Source organism: Protomyctophum bolini, assembly GCF_963924005.1.
Source record: "Protomyctophum bolini genome assembly, chromosome: 1".
Lineage (NCBI taxonomy): Eukaryota > Metazoa > Chordata > Actinopteri > Myctophiformes > Myctophidae > Protomyctophum > Protomyctophum bolini.
The window spans coordinates 8664379-8684811 of NC_137862.1; the positions used below are offsets into that span (position 1 = coordinate 8664379).

The 20433-nt window shown below is 46.0% G+C and overlaps 1 protein-coding gene across 1 annotated transcript in view; it reads right to left on the reverse strand.

The window, feature by feature from the left end:
- The window catches only part of LOC308314911 (SH3 and multiple ankyrin repeat domains protein 2-like), a gene marked incomplete at its 3' end in the record, with an annotated part of 151079 nt that overhangs the window by 43153 nt on the left and 87493 nt on the right, over positions 1-20433 (reverse strand). The window contains 4 exon segments of the mRNA XM_080762720.1: positions 9163-9287; positions 18120-18158; positions 18161-18201; positions 19568-19667. Of these exon segments, the coding sequence (XP_080618846.1) occupies positions 9163-9287; positions 18120-18158; positions 18161-18201; positions 19568-19667 (305 nt within the window).

Genomic DNA, 20433 nt, shown 5'->3' on the forward strand with positions numbered 1-20433 from the left:
GCATGTCACTCCAATGACCTGCAGGATGCATGTCACTCCAAAGGAATGACCTGCAGGATGCATGTCACTCCAATGACCTGCAGGATGCATGTCACTCCAATGACCTGCAGGATGCATGTCACTCCAATGACCTGCAGGATGCATGTCACTCCAATGACCTGCAGGATGCATGTCACTCCAAACTAGTATAATATAGTATAGTATGTAAGGAATGACCTGCAGGATGCATGTCACTCCAAACTAGTATAATATAGTATAGTATGTAAGGAATGACCTGCAGGATGCATGTCACTCCAAACTAGTATAATATAGTATAGTATGTAAGGAATGACCTGCAGGATGCATGTCACTCCAAACTAGTATAATATAGTATAGTATGTAAGGAATGACCTGCAGGATGCATGTCACTCCAAACTAGTATAATATAGTATAGTATGTAAGGAATGACCTGCAGGATGCATGTCACTCCAATGACCTGCAGGATGCATGTCACTCCAATGACCTGCAGGATGCATGTCACTCCAATGACCTGCAGGATGCATGTCACTCCAATGACCTGCAGGATGCATGTCACTCCAAACTAGTATAATATAGTATAGTATGTAAGGAATGACCTGCAGGATGCATGTCACTCCAAACTAGTATAATATAGTATAGTATGTAAGGAATGACCTGCAGGATGCATGTCACTCCAATGACCTGCAGGATGCATGTCACTCCAATGACCTGCAGGATGCATGTCACTCCAAACTAGTATAATATAGTATAGGAATGACCTGCAGGATGCATGTCACTCCAATGACCTGCAGGATGCATGTCACTGGTCAAGGAATGACCTGCAGGATGCATGTCACTCCAATGACCTGCAGGATGCATGTCACTGGTCAAGGAATGACCTGCAGGATGCATGTCACTCCAATGACCTGCAGGATGCATGTCACTCCAAACTAGTATAATATAGTATAGTATATGTCGAATATGGGATTCTATAATTATACAATGTTGTTCTTGTGTTCTTCTGCTTTGTGTAAATGACATAGGCCACAGACAGTAGACCTATTTCTGGTAATCAGCACCTACGTGGGTGTGGTCTTCTCAGGGTGAGAAGAAGCCGAATTCCTATTTGTATGACAAAAGAGTTTGTTGACATGAAGAAAACAGACTGGTTGATCAAAGACTTTGGTTTTATATAAAATTCTATCTATCTATCTAAGCCTGTGGAGACGTGAGCCACTCTGCTGGCTGGCGTGAGTCTATGCTGTAAGCTGTAGTTCGTTGAAATAAACATCATGGAACTTCATCTCGTCTGTCTGCCGTGCACATTTCTCTCCTGTATGGTATAAAATATACGACATATATAATATATATATATATAGTTTCATTATATAGATACTCCACTGTTACTTTCTTAGCCTATACGCATGTTTCATGATAACTATAACTTTTTATTGTTGCTTAATGTAAGTCACTCTATAGCGTCTGCTAAATGCCTAAATTGTAAATTGTAACTGGCTTCTGTGTTTCGCCCAGTGAGTTTTAAAAGGACACACTTCCCAGAGACTCTAATTCTCAAGGCAAATTTCGTTGCCTAGGTTTTATATTAGCCTTTTATTTACTTTATTAGACTTTCCTGTTCCTCCTTAGGTCAAACAACCAGAGAGACGGAGACCTTGGATGGAGAGGGTTGGCATGCAGCCCAAAACACTTATTCTGTGAGGAGGAACCCAAAAAACCTGAAAAACCTTTAAAAATCCTAAAATACTACTATACTCAAAGTACCGCTGCAGTGATGTCCGATTAGAACTTAACTTCCAATGCAACAATATCTGGGTTGTGAGGCCAAATATCCTGTCTCGTACGGAAGGGGATGGAGTCTCTCGCAGGTAGCAAATGGTGCTAGGTAGTAGCTACCCATAGGTGCTAGGTAGTAGCTACCCATAGTAGCTAGTAGTATATAGGTTTTACTGGATGCATGTCACGATGGCGATGTCAAACGTGTACACACTGTACTGTATGTATACCCATATATGAGGTTTCTACATTAGCCTGATGTCAGTGCTGGATGTCTCTGTCATCCTCGTATATGGAGCTCTAGGTGAAAGACTTCGTTACACCTACCCTATAGGGGACACGGGGAGAACATGTGAGGGTACCTACCCTAGGGGACATGGGGAGAACATGTGAGGGTACCTACCCTAGGGGACACGGGGAGAACATGTGAGGGTACCTACCCTAGGGGACACGGGGAGAACATGTGAGGGTACCTACCCTAGGGGACACAGGGAGAACATGTGAGGGTACCTACCCTAGGGGACACGGGGAGAAAATATGAGGGTACCTACCCTAGGGGACATGGGGAGAACATGTGAGGGTACCTACCCTAGGGGACACGGGGAGAACATGTGAGGGTACCTACCCTAGGGGACACGGGGAGAACATGTGAGGGTACCTACCCTAGGGGACACGGGGAGAACATGTGAGGGTACCTACCCTAGGGGACACGGGGAGAACATGTGAGGGTACCTACCTTAGGGGACACGGGGAGAACATGTGAGGGTACCTACCCTAGGAGACACAGGGAGAACATGTGAGGGTACCTACCCTAGGGGACACACGAAGAGAACATGTGAGGGTACCTACCCTAGGGGACACAGGGAGAACATGTGAGGGTACCTACCCTAGGGGACACACAAGGAGAACATGTGAGGGTACCTACCCTAGGGGACACGGGGAGAACATGTGAGGGTACCTACCCTAGGGGACACACAAGGAGAACATGTGAGGGTACCTATACCCTACCCTAGGCCTTATGGCGTCGAAACGCCCGATTTATACTCGTCTGTGTGCGGAAAATAGCAGATCTGCAAGCTCTCAGTGTGTGGCGGCGCGATACGACAGAGAGAGAGAAGAGAGGCTGTTTTGGTTGGTGTGACTCACAGTCCTAGTTAGAATAATACAGTCTCTTATGAATCATGCAGGCTGACTATCAAACTGACGCACGCACGCACGCAAACACACCCGGGTGCACACACACACAGACGTGCGCACACGCATGCGCAAGTGCGTGCGTTTTATCAATACATGTTGATATGATAAAACATTTCTGCTGTTCCACTTTCCACCATGACACCTGCAATGCGTAACAGCAACAACTCTCTCTAAAAACCTAGTTTTTGTCTTTTGTCTGAACTAGGACAGGTCCACTTCTCAAACTATGAATTTGTTGCACTATCGCTTTAATCCAGTGTCTGTCTGTCTGTCTGTCTGTCTGTCTGTCTGCCAGCCATGTCTCAGGTAAACAAACATTCGCTCCATGACGACAGTTGCTAAGTGACCGTTGTCGGCTGTTACTACTGGATGGGGGGGTGTGTGTGTGTGTGTGTGTGTGTGTGGGGGGGGGGGGGGTGGACTACAATTTATCATCTGTATGAACAATGTTCATACAGATGATACAAGGAGAGAGAGGAGAGAGAGAGAGAGAGAGAGAGAGAGAGAGAGAGAGAGAGGAATAAAACGGATCCTCCGTGCTTCAGCATCCATTGCTCTACTTGCACTGAATACCTTGGAATAAATTATTAATGGAACGCAGAAACGATCGCTTCCACTCCCAGCGCTATTTTAAGACCGGGTGACATGTTTTCTCAGCGTGCGCGTGTGAGCGAGCGAGCGAGCGTGTGTGTGTGTGTGTCTGTGTGTATGCATGGGTGCGTGCGTGTGAGAAAGATTCCTGGTTGTCCTATTTTCCATGTTTCTGTGTTATTAAAGAACTATTGATTCATTCTAAAAGGAAACGTGCTAGCTGTTGTTGTTGTTTTTACAGTATTCATGGGCTGCAAATGTAGTCCTGTTGAGACTAATTGAAACACCTGTGTTGTTCCTCAACATGGTTGGTGTATGACTATATACATCTGCAACCCGTTAACACATTAATTGTGACATACAGTAAAGCATGCTGGGACATCTCCACTGAACGTCTCTTCACCTCTTTAACCCTTCTATACTCTAAAATATATATTATACTCCGCTCTCAAAGGGCACCTATACTGACGGCTGCAATTGGAAACTGGCCCCTGTAAAGTCTGAGTCATCATAACTAACTCACCTTTCAGAACACGTCATTGTTCGCTGTACGCTGCAGTCGGTTGGTTCTCATTAACATTGTGCAGGCTGCATCATTGGTATATTTAATATAACATTAATAATAATATTGTTAAATGTCAATTACAAACAAACAATCAATCAATCAATCAATCAATCAATCAATCAATCAATCAATCCTAAAACAGTTCAAACCTTCTATACTGAAACTGCAATATTTTGCAAACCTCCTTTATATTCAAACAGCATCCATTACTAGCAACACTTTTCAGCTGAGTGTATTACAGCATCCATTAGCTATACTTAACACCATGTGCCATTTGGAGCATCTGCAAAATGCCGAAATTGTAAATGGTAAATGGTAAAATGGTAAATGGTGCATTTATATAGTGCCTTTATCCAAGGCGCTTTACATAGGTTGTGCATTACATTCACCCATTCACACACACATTCATACACCGATTGCAGCGGAAACCATGCAAGGCACCAACCACCACATCGGGAGCAATTAGGGGTTCGGAGTCTTGCTCAAGGACACTTCGAGACTAACTCTGGGGAGCCCACAGGGTTCGAACTGGCAGCCTTGCGGTTGTCATCCAGCCACTCTACCCCTGAGCCACCGCTGCCCCGATTGTAAGGTTGGTGGCGGTCCTAAGCTACAGTACATGTGGTTAGCTCTGGAATGCTAGCATGATGTAAACAGGGCAAAAAACCAAGATGGCCATCCAGCCTCGCTTTGTTTTGATTTTTTTAATGCTATCATCTCGGATTTTAATCCCATATTCCCGATTCTAATCAAAACAAGCTTTATCATACAATAATTCTGACAATGTCTGAATGTCTGTGTGTCACTGTGACTGCCGTAGCTCCTCACTGCCTGCACCAATCACTGTGTGTCACTGTGACTGTCGGTGACCAGACCAGGGGTCGGTGACCAGACCAGGGGTCGGTGACCAGACCAGACCAGGGGTCGGTGACCAGACCAGACCAGGGGTCGGTGACCAGGTGACCAGACCAGGGGTCGGTGACCAGACCAGACCAGGGGTCGGTGACCAGGTGACCAGACCAGGGGTCGGTGACCAGACCAGACCAGGGGTCGGTGACCAGGTGACCAGACCAGGGGTCGGTGACCAGACCAGACCAGGGGTTGGTGACCAGGTGACCAGACCAGGGGTCGGTGACCAGGTGACCAGACCAGCGGTTGGTGACCAGACCAGGGGTCGGTGACCAGACCAGGGGTCGGTGACCAGACCAGGGGTTGGTGACCAGACCAGGGGTCGGTGACCAGACCAGGGGTCGGTGACCAGACCAGGGGTCACCAACATGTCTGTACACAGACAAATGTGCCTGTGGCAAAGACTCTTCTTTCTTATTTAGAATGTATGACAATTATTGACTATGACACTATGGCACATAGTCTACTAGTAGCCTACTGGTTCTCCAATGTTTTATTTGCAAAGACCGCCTTAACTCACATGTTCAAATGAACCAAATGGAGCCGTAATGGTCCATTTGGTTCCATGTGTATAACAGTTACAGACCTGTTATGGTCATGGTCATTCAGGGCTATCTATTCACGTGTTTCTGCTAATATTATTGTCATTTTGTACAGTATGTCTGCAAAAAAAGCTCTCAGCATGACACGACGCATTGAGAGCTTGTAGATCTGCTATATTTTTGACATGATGTGACCCGCTGTGAGCAGATTTTGGGGCAGACGATGTGCCGGCAGCAAATGTTTGGCAATGTCGCCCAAGCCTAACTCACACGCAGGGCAATGGTGCATGCAGTGAAAGGAACGCACACGTGCGCATGTGAGTGTATTCGTTCGAATGAGTGCACCTCTGAATGCACGCATGCACGCACACACACGCGCATGTGCACGCACACACACACACACACACACACACACACACACACACACACACACACACACACACACACACACACACACACACACACGGAGGCTTCAGGGATGTGCACAGATGTGATAGGCCTGCGTGCAGTGGTCAGACACACAGACACGTGCGTGTGTACCCTCTGTCACATGGAACTATTTTTTGGGCGTAGTGATATGGAAAACAAAAAATAGAGGGGTAAAACATTTACGAAAGTTGCACTAATATTTTAGAAATAGGTCAACAATACACATGATGTTAGTTTTGTGGATTAATTTACTTTTACTGCGTGGCCCCAGTGCCCCCCACAAAATGACCGGAACTTCTTAATATTGACCAAAACCAGAGCAGAACTCCCACCACGGGACTCGGGCAATCAATTTACAGTATACAGTTGCAACCGCTATATTAATGGCAAGTATTTCATATACAGCTTGAGATGAAAGAATCTGAACTATCCCTTTAAGTAGAAGTATCAATACTGCAATGTATAAATACTCTGTTACAAGTAAAAGTCTGGAATTCAAAATTGACTTGAGTAAAATACAGTATTGGCATCAAAATGTACTTAACAGGTCCAGTGCATCCGACGTGCCCACACGTCATAAGCAATCCAACGGACGGATTCAAAGGACGTGTGTACTGTACATCTTCAATGATATCAAACAGAGAAGAATATTCAGATTTCTTTTCCATTTGAGTGGAACTCCAAGGCCACCGTACGCTTCGCTTTTCGTTCATGCGCGGTCCGGGCCAGTGTTGTTTTTGGCAGCAAATTTCTATTTTAGTTTAGTCATAGTCTTTGGACTGAAACTTCATTTAGTTTTAGTCACATTTTAGTCACCTGGAATGTTCTAGTGTTTAGTCTAGTTTTAGTCAACTAAATGTCATACGATTTTAGTCGACTAAAGTCTACAGTTGATTTAGTCGACTAAAATGTGTTTTGACAGGCCTTGATGTCGTTGTAATGACATATTTTACACTTTGGTTGCATGCTGAAAATAGCAGATATACAATCTGTGAGATTGTATAACCCAGCATAAAACTGGATCTCTTGTCCACTAGTCCCTTCATAACATTTTAGTCTAGTTTTTATTTGTTGACGAAATTGTCAGTATATTTAGTCTTAGTTTCAGTCATCATAGATTCATTTTTATTTAGTTTTTATTTAGTTTTAGTCAGTGAAAAAAGGTAGTCGACGAACATTTTTCGTCTTAGTTTTAGTCGACGAAAACAACACTGGTCCGAGCACTTCCCTGTTTACCACTGCAGAAATAATGTTTCGTCTCTCCTAATCCAGGGCGCTCTCATGGTTTTGCTCTACTAAGCTCTTCATGTCTGACTTCTCAACTGACTCTCGTTCAAAATATGAACGCGATGGATTATTTAGCGATATTATGGAAACCAGAGCAAGGTAAGCAAGCAAAAAATATCTCTGTTTTTTTCCGGGAACAGAATGGAGAGGGGGGGGGGGCTTTACGGAGTCTCAGTCTCAGTATAATAGTTAACCCATCTAATCTTTGAATATATATAGTCATTATATTCACATCCACAGTGAACGCTTTTTACCATAAAGCTTTGCTTCTGGGGGTCCCTTTAACTCATAGAACATACACCAAGTACTGATTTATCGTGTTTTTCATGAAATCCCAGAGCGCCAAATACACCATTTATGTGTTATTTAGCTTATTTCTTAATTATATCAATGAGGATCGGGGCTCTCGTTCGATCCGCAGCTCTCGGCTCGATTGGCTTTGCCTGGTGGGCTATTATGGTTGGAATAACAGGAACGACCCCATTTCTAGGCCTTTGATCTCATATGTACGGCTGAGATGGCACTGGATGAACGTAGCGTGCATGCATGTTTAGCGGCTCAATAGTAAATGCTTCTAAAGACCCTTAAATAGACATTGTTAACACCTCCTCGTGTCCTCATTCACCTCCTCATTCACCTCCTCGTGTCCTCATTCACCTCCTCATTCACCTCCTCGTGTCCTCATTCACCTCCTCATGTCCTCATTCACCTCCTCGTGTCCTCATTCACCTCCTCATTCACCTCCTCGTGTCCTCATTCACCTCCTCATTCACCTCCTCGTGTCCTCATTCACCTCCTCATGTCCTCATTCACCTCCTCATGTCCTCATTCACCTCCTCATGTCCTCATTCACCTCCTCATGTCCTCATTCACCTCCTCATTCACCTCCTCGTGTCCTCATTCACCTCCTCATTCACCTCCTCGTGTCCTCATTCACCTCCTCATGTCCTCATTCACCTCCTCATGTCCTCATTCACCTCCTCATGTCCTCATTCACCTCCTCATGTCCTCACTCGCCTCCTTATATCCTATTCACCTGCAGGAAGGATATAGACCTCACTCACACCTTCACATCTAGCATACAACATTGTCGGACGCTAGATGTAAACAAAGGGTAAGTGTCTACCGCTGTTCCATCGAGTCAGTATTGATCTACTCTGTGGTTTTGCAGCTGCACGGCGGCAGAAAGAAAGTCCCTTCAGGGGGTCATAAGCACTGCCCAGAGGATCAATGCATGTCCCCTTCCATCTCTGGAGGACCTCTACAAGAGACACTGTAGCAGGAGAGCCAACAGTAGCCTCAAGGACCCATCCCACCCAGGTCATCACCTACTGCAACTCATGCCCTCAGGGAGGCGCTATAAAGTCATCAAGGCAAGGACGAACAGACTGAAAGAAACAGTTTCTACCCCAGAGCAGTCATAGCTCTAAACACTGACCCTTGAACTCTGACACTTGACACTCTACGGACTAAAAGGACATACTGTGCAATATGCCTTAAATGTTTGTATTTTATATAGAGTATTATGTCTTTTGTTTTCATGACAATAAAGATATTCTGATTCTGATTCTGATTCATGGCCACCCCAATGCATTTCCAATGGAAGTCACATGGTTTGACACAACATTTTTGTTGTACGGCTTTCAGCTGTGTTTCGACTGCCCCCCCCCCCCCCCTCCCCCTCATACAACAACAATGTTGTGTCAAACCATGTGACTCCCATTGGAAATGCATTGCGAGCTTGCATCAGTCAACAGGTCTCATGCATCAGCTATACATAACATTCTGTTGTGAAGGTCGGAGTGAAGCCTTAGTGAACTCTTAAGAAAAAAGTCAGAGCTTCTTTCTTACCTCGATGAGGAAGTCGCCCGTCCTGAGTCCGGCCTGCCAGGCCACGCCCCCCTCATCCACCGACTCCAGGTATTGGAGGGCTGGGAAGGCTGGAGTGGGCGTGAACTCCTCGATGGGCGTGTCCGCTGTAGGGGGGGGGGAGACGAGACGAGAGTGAGATGAGATGGATTAAGACGTGGATGTGGATTCACAGCATAGCCAATGGAAAAACAGCATGTGGATTCATAGCCAATAGAAAAACAGCATGTGGATTCATAGCCAGTTTTGTTAGCATTATTTTAAACTTTAGCTCTTGAAAAATAGACAAGATCTAAAATGGTAAATGGTGCATTTATATAGCGCCTTTATCCAAGGCACTTTACATAGATTGTGCATTACCTTCACACACCGATGCCGGGGGAAACCATGCAAGGTAACAACCTGCACACCGGAAGCAATTAGGGGTTCAGAGTCTTGCTCAAGGACACTTCGACACTAACTCTGGGGGAGCCCACAGGGTTCGAACTGGGAACCTTGAGGTTTCCATCTGGTCACTTATACCCACAAATAGCCACACAATCAAAGTACCGTCAATCTGCTATTTTTGTAAAATCTTAACTCCATGTATAGAAGCTAAACAATTAATGTCAGAAACAGCGCGTTATCTCATCATTGCCAGCACCAATCACTCCCACTTTTCACACAGGCATGGACCATAATTATATGGAGGTCTTAACGGAGCCCTTTTTTCGATTTGACACATTAATGATTAATAATGAATTTATTAGTGAATAAAAAATGCGCCCGGGCGCAGTACCCCCAGCGGGGTATACATGTATACACAGGAGCATTACCTTTAATCCTCACAACACTAAAACATATCGTCATTACGTCACCATTGAAAACCAATTACACTCTGGCATTGGGTCCTTTAATCCACATATTTCTTACGTCATCATTGAGAGCTAGTTATACACCATGTAATCTGGTCCCAGCAAATCAGGCACAATTTGCTGGGACGGTGCATACGCATCAAGAGTGGCGGGTTGGCTGGGACGGTGCATACGAGTCCCGGGCGAAACTACTTGCGCGCTCTGCTTGCGCAAGTAATAATAATAATAAGATATGGACTGTAGAAGCTAAACATCAGTTATATCTGGTGGACAGTAGAGACATGGGAGAGGAAGAAGGAATGGAAAGCAGGTCAGATGAAAAGCAAAGATAAAAATAATGAGATCACCCTTCATCCTTTACCATGGATTCATGACAGCATGCACAGAGAGAGAGAGAGAGAGAGAGAGAGAGAGAGAGAGAGATGGAGAGGGGAAACTAGACACAGGAGAGCAAAAAGGGGATGTAAGCTTGTGTGACAGCTTGAGTGTGTGTGTGTGTGTGTGTGTGTGTGTGTGTGTGTGTGTGTGTGTGTGTGTGTGTGTGTGTGAGAGAACATTCTGTCAGATTGATTTTGAAAGAATTTATAGAACGATAGAACGATAGAACGATAGAACGATAGATAAATAGATAGATAGATAGATAGATAGATAGATAGATAGATAGATAGATAGATAGATAGATAGAACGATAGATAGATAGAACGATAGAACGATAGATAAATAGATAGATAGATAGATAGATAGATAGATAGATAGATAGATAGAACGATAGATAGATAGATAGATAGATAGTTGCACATGGTTTCAGGATGCAGTGTGGAAGGATGATGGTGATGACATGGATGTGGTCGTATTTTTAGTCCCTCATAAAACATGAAACCACATCCTACCAATAACAACAACTAATCATATCCAATGTGCTCTGCTCTACCCCCTCTCCCCTACCCCCTCTGCTCTACCCCCTCTCCCCTACCCCCTCTGCCCTACCCCCTCTCCCCTACCCCCTCTGCCCTACCCCCTCTCCCCTACCCCCTCTGCTCTACCCCCTCTGTGTGTGTGTGTGTGTGTGTGTGTGTGTGTGTGTGAGTGCGATATACATGGCACACGTCATATTGTTATGTATTTCATGTATTACCATGTGTTGCCGCTTACAAATCACCCGTGCTGCTGGTTACAAATCACTGTGCTGCTGGTTACAAATCACCTGTGCTGCGGGTTACAAATCACTGTGCTGTAGGTTACAAATCATTACAAATCACCTGTTGGACTGTTGGTATGTCGGAACTAATGCCTGCACCCGATCTCTGTCTCTCTCCCCTATAGTTGCGAGAAAAAGAGAGATTTTTTTTGGGAAGAGGTGACTCAGGGGTGGATGGATGTAACTGCAAGGTTGCCAGTTTGAACCCTGTGGGCTCCCCCAGAGTTAGTGTCGAAGTGTCCTTGAGCAAGACACTGAACCCCTAATCTTTCCCGATGTGCTGGTTGGTGCCTTGCATGGTTTCCGCCGCCATCGGTGTATGAATGTGTGTGTGAATGGGTGAATGTAATGCACAATCTATGTAAAGCGCCTTGGATAAATAATGTAGATCTGCTCCAATTGGTCTTTCATAGTGCTTTTGATCAATCGAGTCGAGATGATACTTGCATTATCATAGGGTTGCTGATGATGACAATGAGACTGGAGCGTGCCATCTTGATCGACGCGCGCACCCGCACCCATTCTATCTGTTTCCTTCAATCGCAATTATCTCCAGTTCCATTTCTGGTCAAACCAAAGCTTTATTCCATGGAATATAGCCCACGCTGTGATGGTCGTGATGATGCTACAGAGGCTACATAACCTTATGCATTATTTACAGTAATGAGGCTCTGCAGTTTGTGCATAACTTAAAGGATAGTACAGTACAGTAACAGAGATAAGTCCAACCATAACTTGGTTGGACTTGGAATAAAGCTTTGGTTTGACCAGAAATGGAACTGGAGATAATTGCGATTGAAGGAAACAGATAGAATGGGTGCGGGTGCGCGCGTCGATCAAGATGGCACGCTCCAGTCTCGTTGACATCATCAGCAACCCTATGATAAGTATAAGTATCGTCTCGACTCGATTGATCAAAAGCACTATAAAAGACCAATTGGCGCAGATCTACATTATTGCCGGTGGGCCAGACTAACTCAACTTAAGCAAATTTACGCTAATGGCGTGTTAAAGTACAGTATAGTATCAAAGTAAATGGTAAATCGGGACTCATAAGTCATAAGACAACCTGCTAGCTCATATAGACAACCTGCTAGTTCATAAGACAACCTGCTAGTTCATACGACAACCTGCTAGTTCATAAGACAACCTGCTAGTTCATAAGACAACCTGCTAGTTCATAAGACAACCTGCTAGCTACTATTGACAACCTGCTAGTTCATAAGACAACCTGCTAGTTCATAAGACAACCTGCTAGCTACTATAGACAACCTGCTAGTTCATAAGACAACCTGCTAGTTCATAAGACAACCTGCTAGCTCATATAGACAACCTGCTAGCTACATGGTATGACAAATGTGACCTCATGTGTCCTCCATGTCTGGCTTCCTCTCCCAAAATAGATCATGTTTCTCTAAGGAAAACAGAAAGAGGGTAATTACGCCACAGTCACGCCAATATTTGATTATGGAGATAATTTGTATACGCGTGCCACAGACCCTTGGATGCAATCTATCACAGTGCACTTTGCTTTATTTATTTTTTTATTTTATTTAACCTTTATTTAACCAGTAAGAAAACACATTGAGATTAAGGGCCGATTCATACTCCTATTTTAGAGCCGAATAAAAGTCGGTTCGGCGCTGTAGAGCCTACAATGTGACGTCATTTGAGGTTCGGGGGGGCGGGTAAAGTCCTAAAGTCGACTCTTCGGTGCTACTGAAAATTTCTGACGAGCCTAAATCATTTCGGCACTACAGCGCCGAAACAGCGGCAAATTAGGAGTATGAATCGGTCCTAAGGTTCCACGCGTTTTAGTATAATTGACAAAATACCGTGACTGCCAGGATTGTTTAATTACCTTTGGAGCAAGTATTTGCGGCATGAAAATCTGCTTGAAAACAGTCCCATGATTTGTTATTGAGCCGACACATAAGCCACTTCCTCGATCCGGGTCACAGACAAAGACCAAAGCGAGCCAAGATTGTCGTTCACTTTGCAATTGGACTCAGTTTCCCAGAAGACCTTGCAAGTCGCCGGCTGGTTGATTTCCGGTTACGTCATCATAACGTGTCCGCCTCGTCACAATGTCAATGGAATAAATGTCATGTGACGTGTGTTATGTGTTCAAAGTTCATTATTACAAGTGTGAACTAGCCAAGAAGAGGAAAATAATATTACACAGCTCCGCCGGTACCAACAAATAAGAGGGTAACATTTAGGACAGACAAATTTCACTTCACATTCGACACACACGTTCCACACCCCCACAGTGGCCGGTATCTAGTCGGTCGGACGCACGGTTCTCCAGAACCACCACAGAAGGCTCTGGTCAGGCTCTGCCAGTGAGCATAATCAGCCTCACTCCCTCACCTGTGCAATTTCCAGCCTCTGTCTCAGCCAATTGATTGCAACCTCACACCTGCAAATTGATTACTTAACCACTCCACTTCTCACAGTCAATTTGCACTCTTCACACACAGGCAGACAGACACATACAGAGATATCCATGTGGGACACAGACAGACAGACAGACAAATACAGAGATATCCATGTGGGACACAGACAGACAGATACAGAGATCTCCATGTGGGACACAGACAGACAGATACAGATATCTCCATGTGGGACACAGACAGACAGATACAGAGATCTCCATGTGGGACACAGACAGACAGACAGACAGACAGACAGACACATACAGAGATCTCCATGTGGGACACAGACAGACAGACAAATACAGAGATATCCATGTGGGACACAGACAGACAAATACAGACATCTCCATGTGGGACACAGACAGACAGACAACTACAGACATCTCTATGTGGGACACAGACAGACAGATACAGAGATCTCCATGTGGGACACAGACAGACAGAGAACTACAGAGATATCCATGTGGGACACAGACAGACAACTACAGACATCTCCATGTGGACACAGACAGACAGACAGACAACTACAGACATCTCCATGTGGGACACAGACAGACAGACACATACAGAGATCTCCATGTGGGACACAGACAGACAGACAACTACAGACAACTACAGACATCTCTATGTGGACACAGACAGACAGACACATACAGAGAACTCCATGTGGGACACAGACAGACATACAGACAGACACATACAGAGATCTCCATGTGGGACACAGACAGACAGACAACTACAGACATCTTTATGTGGGACACAGACAGACAGACACATACAGAGAACTCCATGTGGGACACAGACAGACAGACACATACAGAGATCTCCATGTGGGACACAGACAGACAGATACAGAGATCTCCATGTGGGACACAGACAGACAGACAGACAGACAGACAGACAGACACATACAGAGATCTCCATGTGGGACACAGACAGACAGACAACTACAGACATCTCTATGTGGGACACAGACAGACAGACACATACAGAGAACTCCATGTGGGACACAGACAGACAGACACATACAGAGATCTCCATGTGGGACACAGACAGACAGATACAGAGATCTCCATGTGGGACACAGACAGACAGACACATACAGAGATCTCCATGTGGGACACAGACAGACAGACACATACAGAGATCTCCATGTGGGACACAGACAGACAGACAGACAGACACATACAGACATCTCCATGTGGGACACAGACAGACAGATACAGAGAATAGACCAAGGTTATAATAGTTAACTAAAACTAACAAAAAAAACGAAAACTATAATTAAAAAAACATTTTAGTTAACTGAAACTAATAAAAACTAAAGATCAATTAAAAAAAACGATAACTAAACTGAAACCTGTATCGTGTGTCCTCAAAACTAACTAAAACTAACTGAAATTATAGACAAAATACCCCTTAGTTTTAGTTTTTATCAATATTTATATGCCTTTCGGATATTTAATCCTTATAAATTCATTCGATTCATTTCCTCATTTCTCAAACAAGTTTTACGGCAGTTTTCAGCATCGTACGGCAGCATGTAGCCACGCTAAGGCCGGGGTCACACCTTAACGCAGCATGTAGCCACGCTAGGCCGGGTCACACCTTAACGCACAGCCGCGGACAGAAGAACCTGACTCATGACGTCATTCCGGCTTTTTAGACAGCTGGTGGATGGAAAAGAAGCTCCGCCTCCGCGGCTGACTGACGCAACGGACAGATTCCCGGAAACGCTCTCCTCCTCCGCGTCAGTCAGCCGCTTCTTTTCCATCCACCAGCTGTCTAAAAAGCCGGAATGACGTCATGGGAGTCAGGTTCTTCTGTCCGCGGCTGTGCGCTGAGGTGTGCCTGCGCTGTAACCCTAACCCACAAATAACCAAAGTATACGAAAAAAAATATATATATAACTAAACTAAAACTAAACTGAAATTAAGCATTTTCACCAACATAAAAACTAAATAAAAAACTAGCAAACCCGCTCTAAAAACGAACTAAAACCAACTGAATTAGAAAAAACATATGTCAAAAACTATAACTAAAACTAAACTAGTAATGAAAAAAACAAAACTATTATAACCTTGAGACAGACAGACAGACAGACACATAAAGAGATCTCCATGTGGGACACAGATAGTTGAAACGGGTGCTATGGCAAGTTGACTTCAGGCAGTGGCGGTCCGTACTGAAATGAACTGGGCGGGGTGCACCCGCTGGTCCGTACTGAAATGAAACTGGGCCGGGTGCACCCGCTGGGCCTTCTACAATCTAGAGACCGTCCGGGGCGGTCGCGGAAGGCACAAACCACCCCCCCCCCCAGGACTAACGCACACCGAGAGAGAGAGAGAGAGAGAGAGAGAGAGAGAGAGAGAAGAGAGAGAGCGCTCCGCAGCGCACACGTTACAACCAAGTGGGCACTGAGTTTGAGAGAGACTCGGCCACAAAGGCACACACTGTCAGCAGTGAGCACCAGCCACAAGTTCACAACAACCGTAGCGCATCGCCAGCGCCAGCCGGCCTGGGTACTAACGTGTCATTTGTTTTCTCTTCAACCCGGACCCGGCCAAAAAACGATCAATGATCAATAAGCTGCATCGTATCGCATGTAATATAAATATCCTTTACCATGGATGATCATATCATGCCCGACCCCTTCGTTACAATGGCAAGCTTTTCTTGAAGTCCTTCCTTCTGGAAAGGACTTTGACTGAAAATCCACCACCACAGTTTGTTCTCCTAGTCCAAGTCCTGTAAATCCACCACCACAGTTTGTTCTCCTATAGTCCAGTCCTGTGAATCCACCACCACAGTTTGTTCTCCTAGTCCAGCCATTTTCCGGTGTTTGTTTGCGAGTTAAATCTGTTTAATTCAGCGAGCTCAATCGACCCACAGATGGGAACTCACGCAGAAAGTTTCAAACACCCAGTTCTCTTTTCTCATTGGACAATATTTTCCCCCAGCGATGGGATCCAAGCAAGACATTAAACGATGCAGTCAACCTTCATTGTCAACGGAAGCAGAGACGCAACGATGCATGCAGCTGCTCCAAATCAACTCACAGCGCGTCTATGCGTCGCTTGAACTGCCCGTATGAACGCACCATTAGCAGGAAACAACACCGTCACCCTGTTTACATATAAAGCACGTATACTTGTAAACTTCCCCTTAACAAAACTGCTAGATCCCAATACATCAAGTTATGGTATCAGATCTGAAGATGCGGTTTATGCTGAATGTGCCTATAAACCAATTCTAAGATGGGAGATACTGCCTTCAGGGTGTATATGAAATGGATTTCAAGAAAAGTTGAAGTTACACAGTACATGTCCTTGTTTCATTTGCTATTTTAAAAAGATGTTCAGCTGACCTATGCCTGTGCATATAGGCCTATGCACCTGCTTTCTGTAACATTTGTCCACCGTCGTACGCCATGTGACCTCATAAAATGCAGGCGTGGTTAACATAGAGTAATAAAAGGATAGAGAGCCACTATTCATTTCAGTGGAAGTTGCTCAGTGGCGTTTTGAAGCACCCGGAAAAACTGTCTACTTCCGCATTTATTCCATTTGGACATCAAAATTTGGTGTCCAAAATGTGGAACGTTGGAGAGCCTCAATGGGGTCTTGGTGGTTACACACAAAGACATAATACCTGGGTTGGGCATGCATTTCCAACTTGCATCGTTCCAAGTAGGCCAGTGCCCAATCGCAACACTCTAGTATTTACCAGTAAGACACCCTGAGGGCGCCTAATCCGCCTGGGAGATGGCAGACGGAAGACTGCTGCGGGTGAGCACTGGCCATATCAACATAATTATGGAATGTCAGAACAGGAAGGATGGGTGGGGAAGGATCAACATATGGAATGTCAGAACAGGGCAGCTCAGTGACATAAATGGTAAATGGTGCATTATATAGCACCTTTATCCAAGGCGCTTTACATAGATTGTGCATTACATTCACCCATTCACACACACATTCATACACCGATGGCGATGGAAACCATGCAAGGCACCAACCAGCACATCGGGAGCAATTAGGGGTTCAGAGTCTGACATGCAGTAAAGGCCGTCGGGATCGGGAGATGAGCAAACTGGATTACCAGCCAAGGAAGGTGCCTGGACCGCTGAGCCACAGCCCAGGACGATCTGACCTCATCTGACCTAATCGAACCCTGTGCATTCAAGACACTGCTCCGCTGCAACTCCCCAAATAAGGAGCTGACCTGTTTTGGACATCCCATACAGTTATATGTTGATCTGACCTCATCAATCCCTGTATACACTCAACACACGCTCCATATATGGCCAGTACAGAATTCATCCAATATGTTGATCATGCCAAAGCGCCAGTGCTCGCCCAGCAGTCTGCTGCCACCCAGGCGGATGCACACCCTCAGGCTCTAGTAGTCTCATTATCAGTAGTATGGTAGTGTTGTCGATGTCCTTACCTTTGGCTCCTCGCAGCACGAAGCCGAAGCCCTCGTGGCCCTCTTGGTCAGGACCACGCTCTTCTCGTCCACCACCACGTCGCTGTGGAGGTGATGCAGAAGATGGAGAGGGTCACGGTGGTTAGTGGTGCTGGCCGTCATGCGGAGCATGGCACAGCCTGGCGCGCGCAGCGGGAGCGGTCCCATGCTCGTCCTGCTCAGAGCCGCCGACACCCGCGACACATCATGAGGGTCCTCCTCCGCAAACGTGGAACTGTCCACTGGTGCTGCTGCCATGAGCGGAACTATCCATGGTGCTGCCCGCGCTGCCGCTGCCGCTGTGGTGGAGGTGGTGGAGGTGGCGGTGGTGCCAGGACGGCATGCAGCGCAGCAGGGGGGGTGCCAGGGCAGGACCATGCAGCCACCCACCCACCCACCCTCCGCCGCCACAACCCCTGTCCTATAATACACCTCCAACCCACCGGACCACCCACCCACCCAGTCAGCGCTGCTGCTGGCTCACAGAGCCGGAGCTACAGAGCCGTTAGATCAGGCAGGGTGACGGAGACGCTCACAGCCCCGATGGGAGCCACGACGCGGCATGGAGAGAGAGCGAGAGGGAGAGAGAGGGAGCAGTCTCCAGATAGAAGAACACACACACACACCACACACAGAAAATGAAAGAAATCCAAGCGACGCTCCGCCTCTCTCTCTCTCTGTTTCTCTCTCTGTCTCTCTCTCTCTCTCTCTCTCTCTCTGTTGCTCTCTCTGTATCTCTCGCGCGGGCGCACACACACATACATGCATGCACGCGCGCGCGCACACACACACACACACACACACACACACACACACACACACACACACACACACACACACACACACACACGCACACGCACACACACACCACACGCACACCACACGCACACCACACACACACACACACACACACACACACGCGTGCAGCTCGTCAGTAGGTGAAAGGGAGGCAGGTTATCCCCAGGAGTGACGTTGTGGCTCAGAGTCGATAATAAGTATCGTTATTATAGTCATCATCCTGAACACAGCTGATGACTAATGACGGGATGGATCGCACGGCCAGCTATTGGCTGGGATTCCACGGCCACTGCGGATAGGATGGGGCAGGCTGTAGCGATGTACAAATACAATAAATATAGCGGTTCCTTTCCTTTCCTTCAGCGGAGAGAGAGAGAGAGAGAGAGAGACAGAGAGAGAGAGAGAGAGAGAGAGAGAGAGGGGAGGGGTGGGCGGGACTGGCTTCCTAGCAACAGTACAGTGCATGCAGCGTACCATAGCAACACAAATGTGTTTGGAGCGCTGTGATGCTGACTGACATGCGGTGCATGGCACACACACACACACACACACACACACACACACACACTCACACACACGCGCACACACCACACACACACACACACACACACACATGCACACAGCACACGCACACCACAGTCAGGGTCTCACCTGAGGCGTCAAAGCTGTCGTAGGAGCCAACGGTGTAATGTCTGAACAGCTTTCGTCTGTCACTGCGGTCCGCTCTGCAATCTGACAACACAACACACGACACAGCACTGTTAGGGTTAACCCCGACCCAACCTGACCTCCAGTAACCTCAGAGGTTTACTAGATTAAGCCTTAAGGCAAAGTGAGTTTAACGTTGTTTAATACAATCCGATTTTTCTGGACTTTTTTGTTTGGATGTATGGGCTGTCAAGGCCAGAAAGTAGTTCTTTGTCACTATAGGCGTTCCTGCGTAGCTTCCGGCATGATGATGATGTCCGTGCATACCCTCTAGTCTAGTGAGACTAAAGTGTTTTAGCAACTTATTGGCTCAGGGTTACTTTAAGTATAGCCAATTCTGAACACACCATTTAACTTTAGCCTGCCTAGGCTACTTAAACTATTTCGTTTTAGTCTTATAGCCAACTAAAAATGAACACTGGCATAAAATGAACTAAAACACAATTGCCCCAGACTCTTCTTCAACAAAGATGGCGAAAGCAAACAATCTTACAAAACACTGAAGACAATAAAGCAGAAACCCTAACCCTGACCCTAATGCAGTCCGCTCTGCAATCTGACAACACAACACAGAGAGAACACACCGTCAGGGTCAAGGGGGTTATGTTCAACCGTAGTCTCACGTTTACAGACTGTAATTGCTCTCTCACATGCTTCCATAAAAAAGGCAGATGCACACGTGCATTGTGTGTGTTACGTGCGCACGTGTGTGTTTACGCATGCATGTGTGTCTTTACGCGTGCACATGTGTCTTTACGCGTGCACATGTGTCTTTACGCGTGCACGTGAC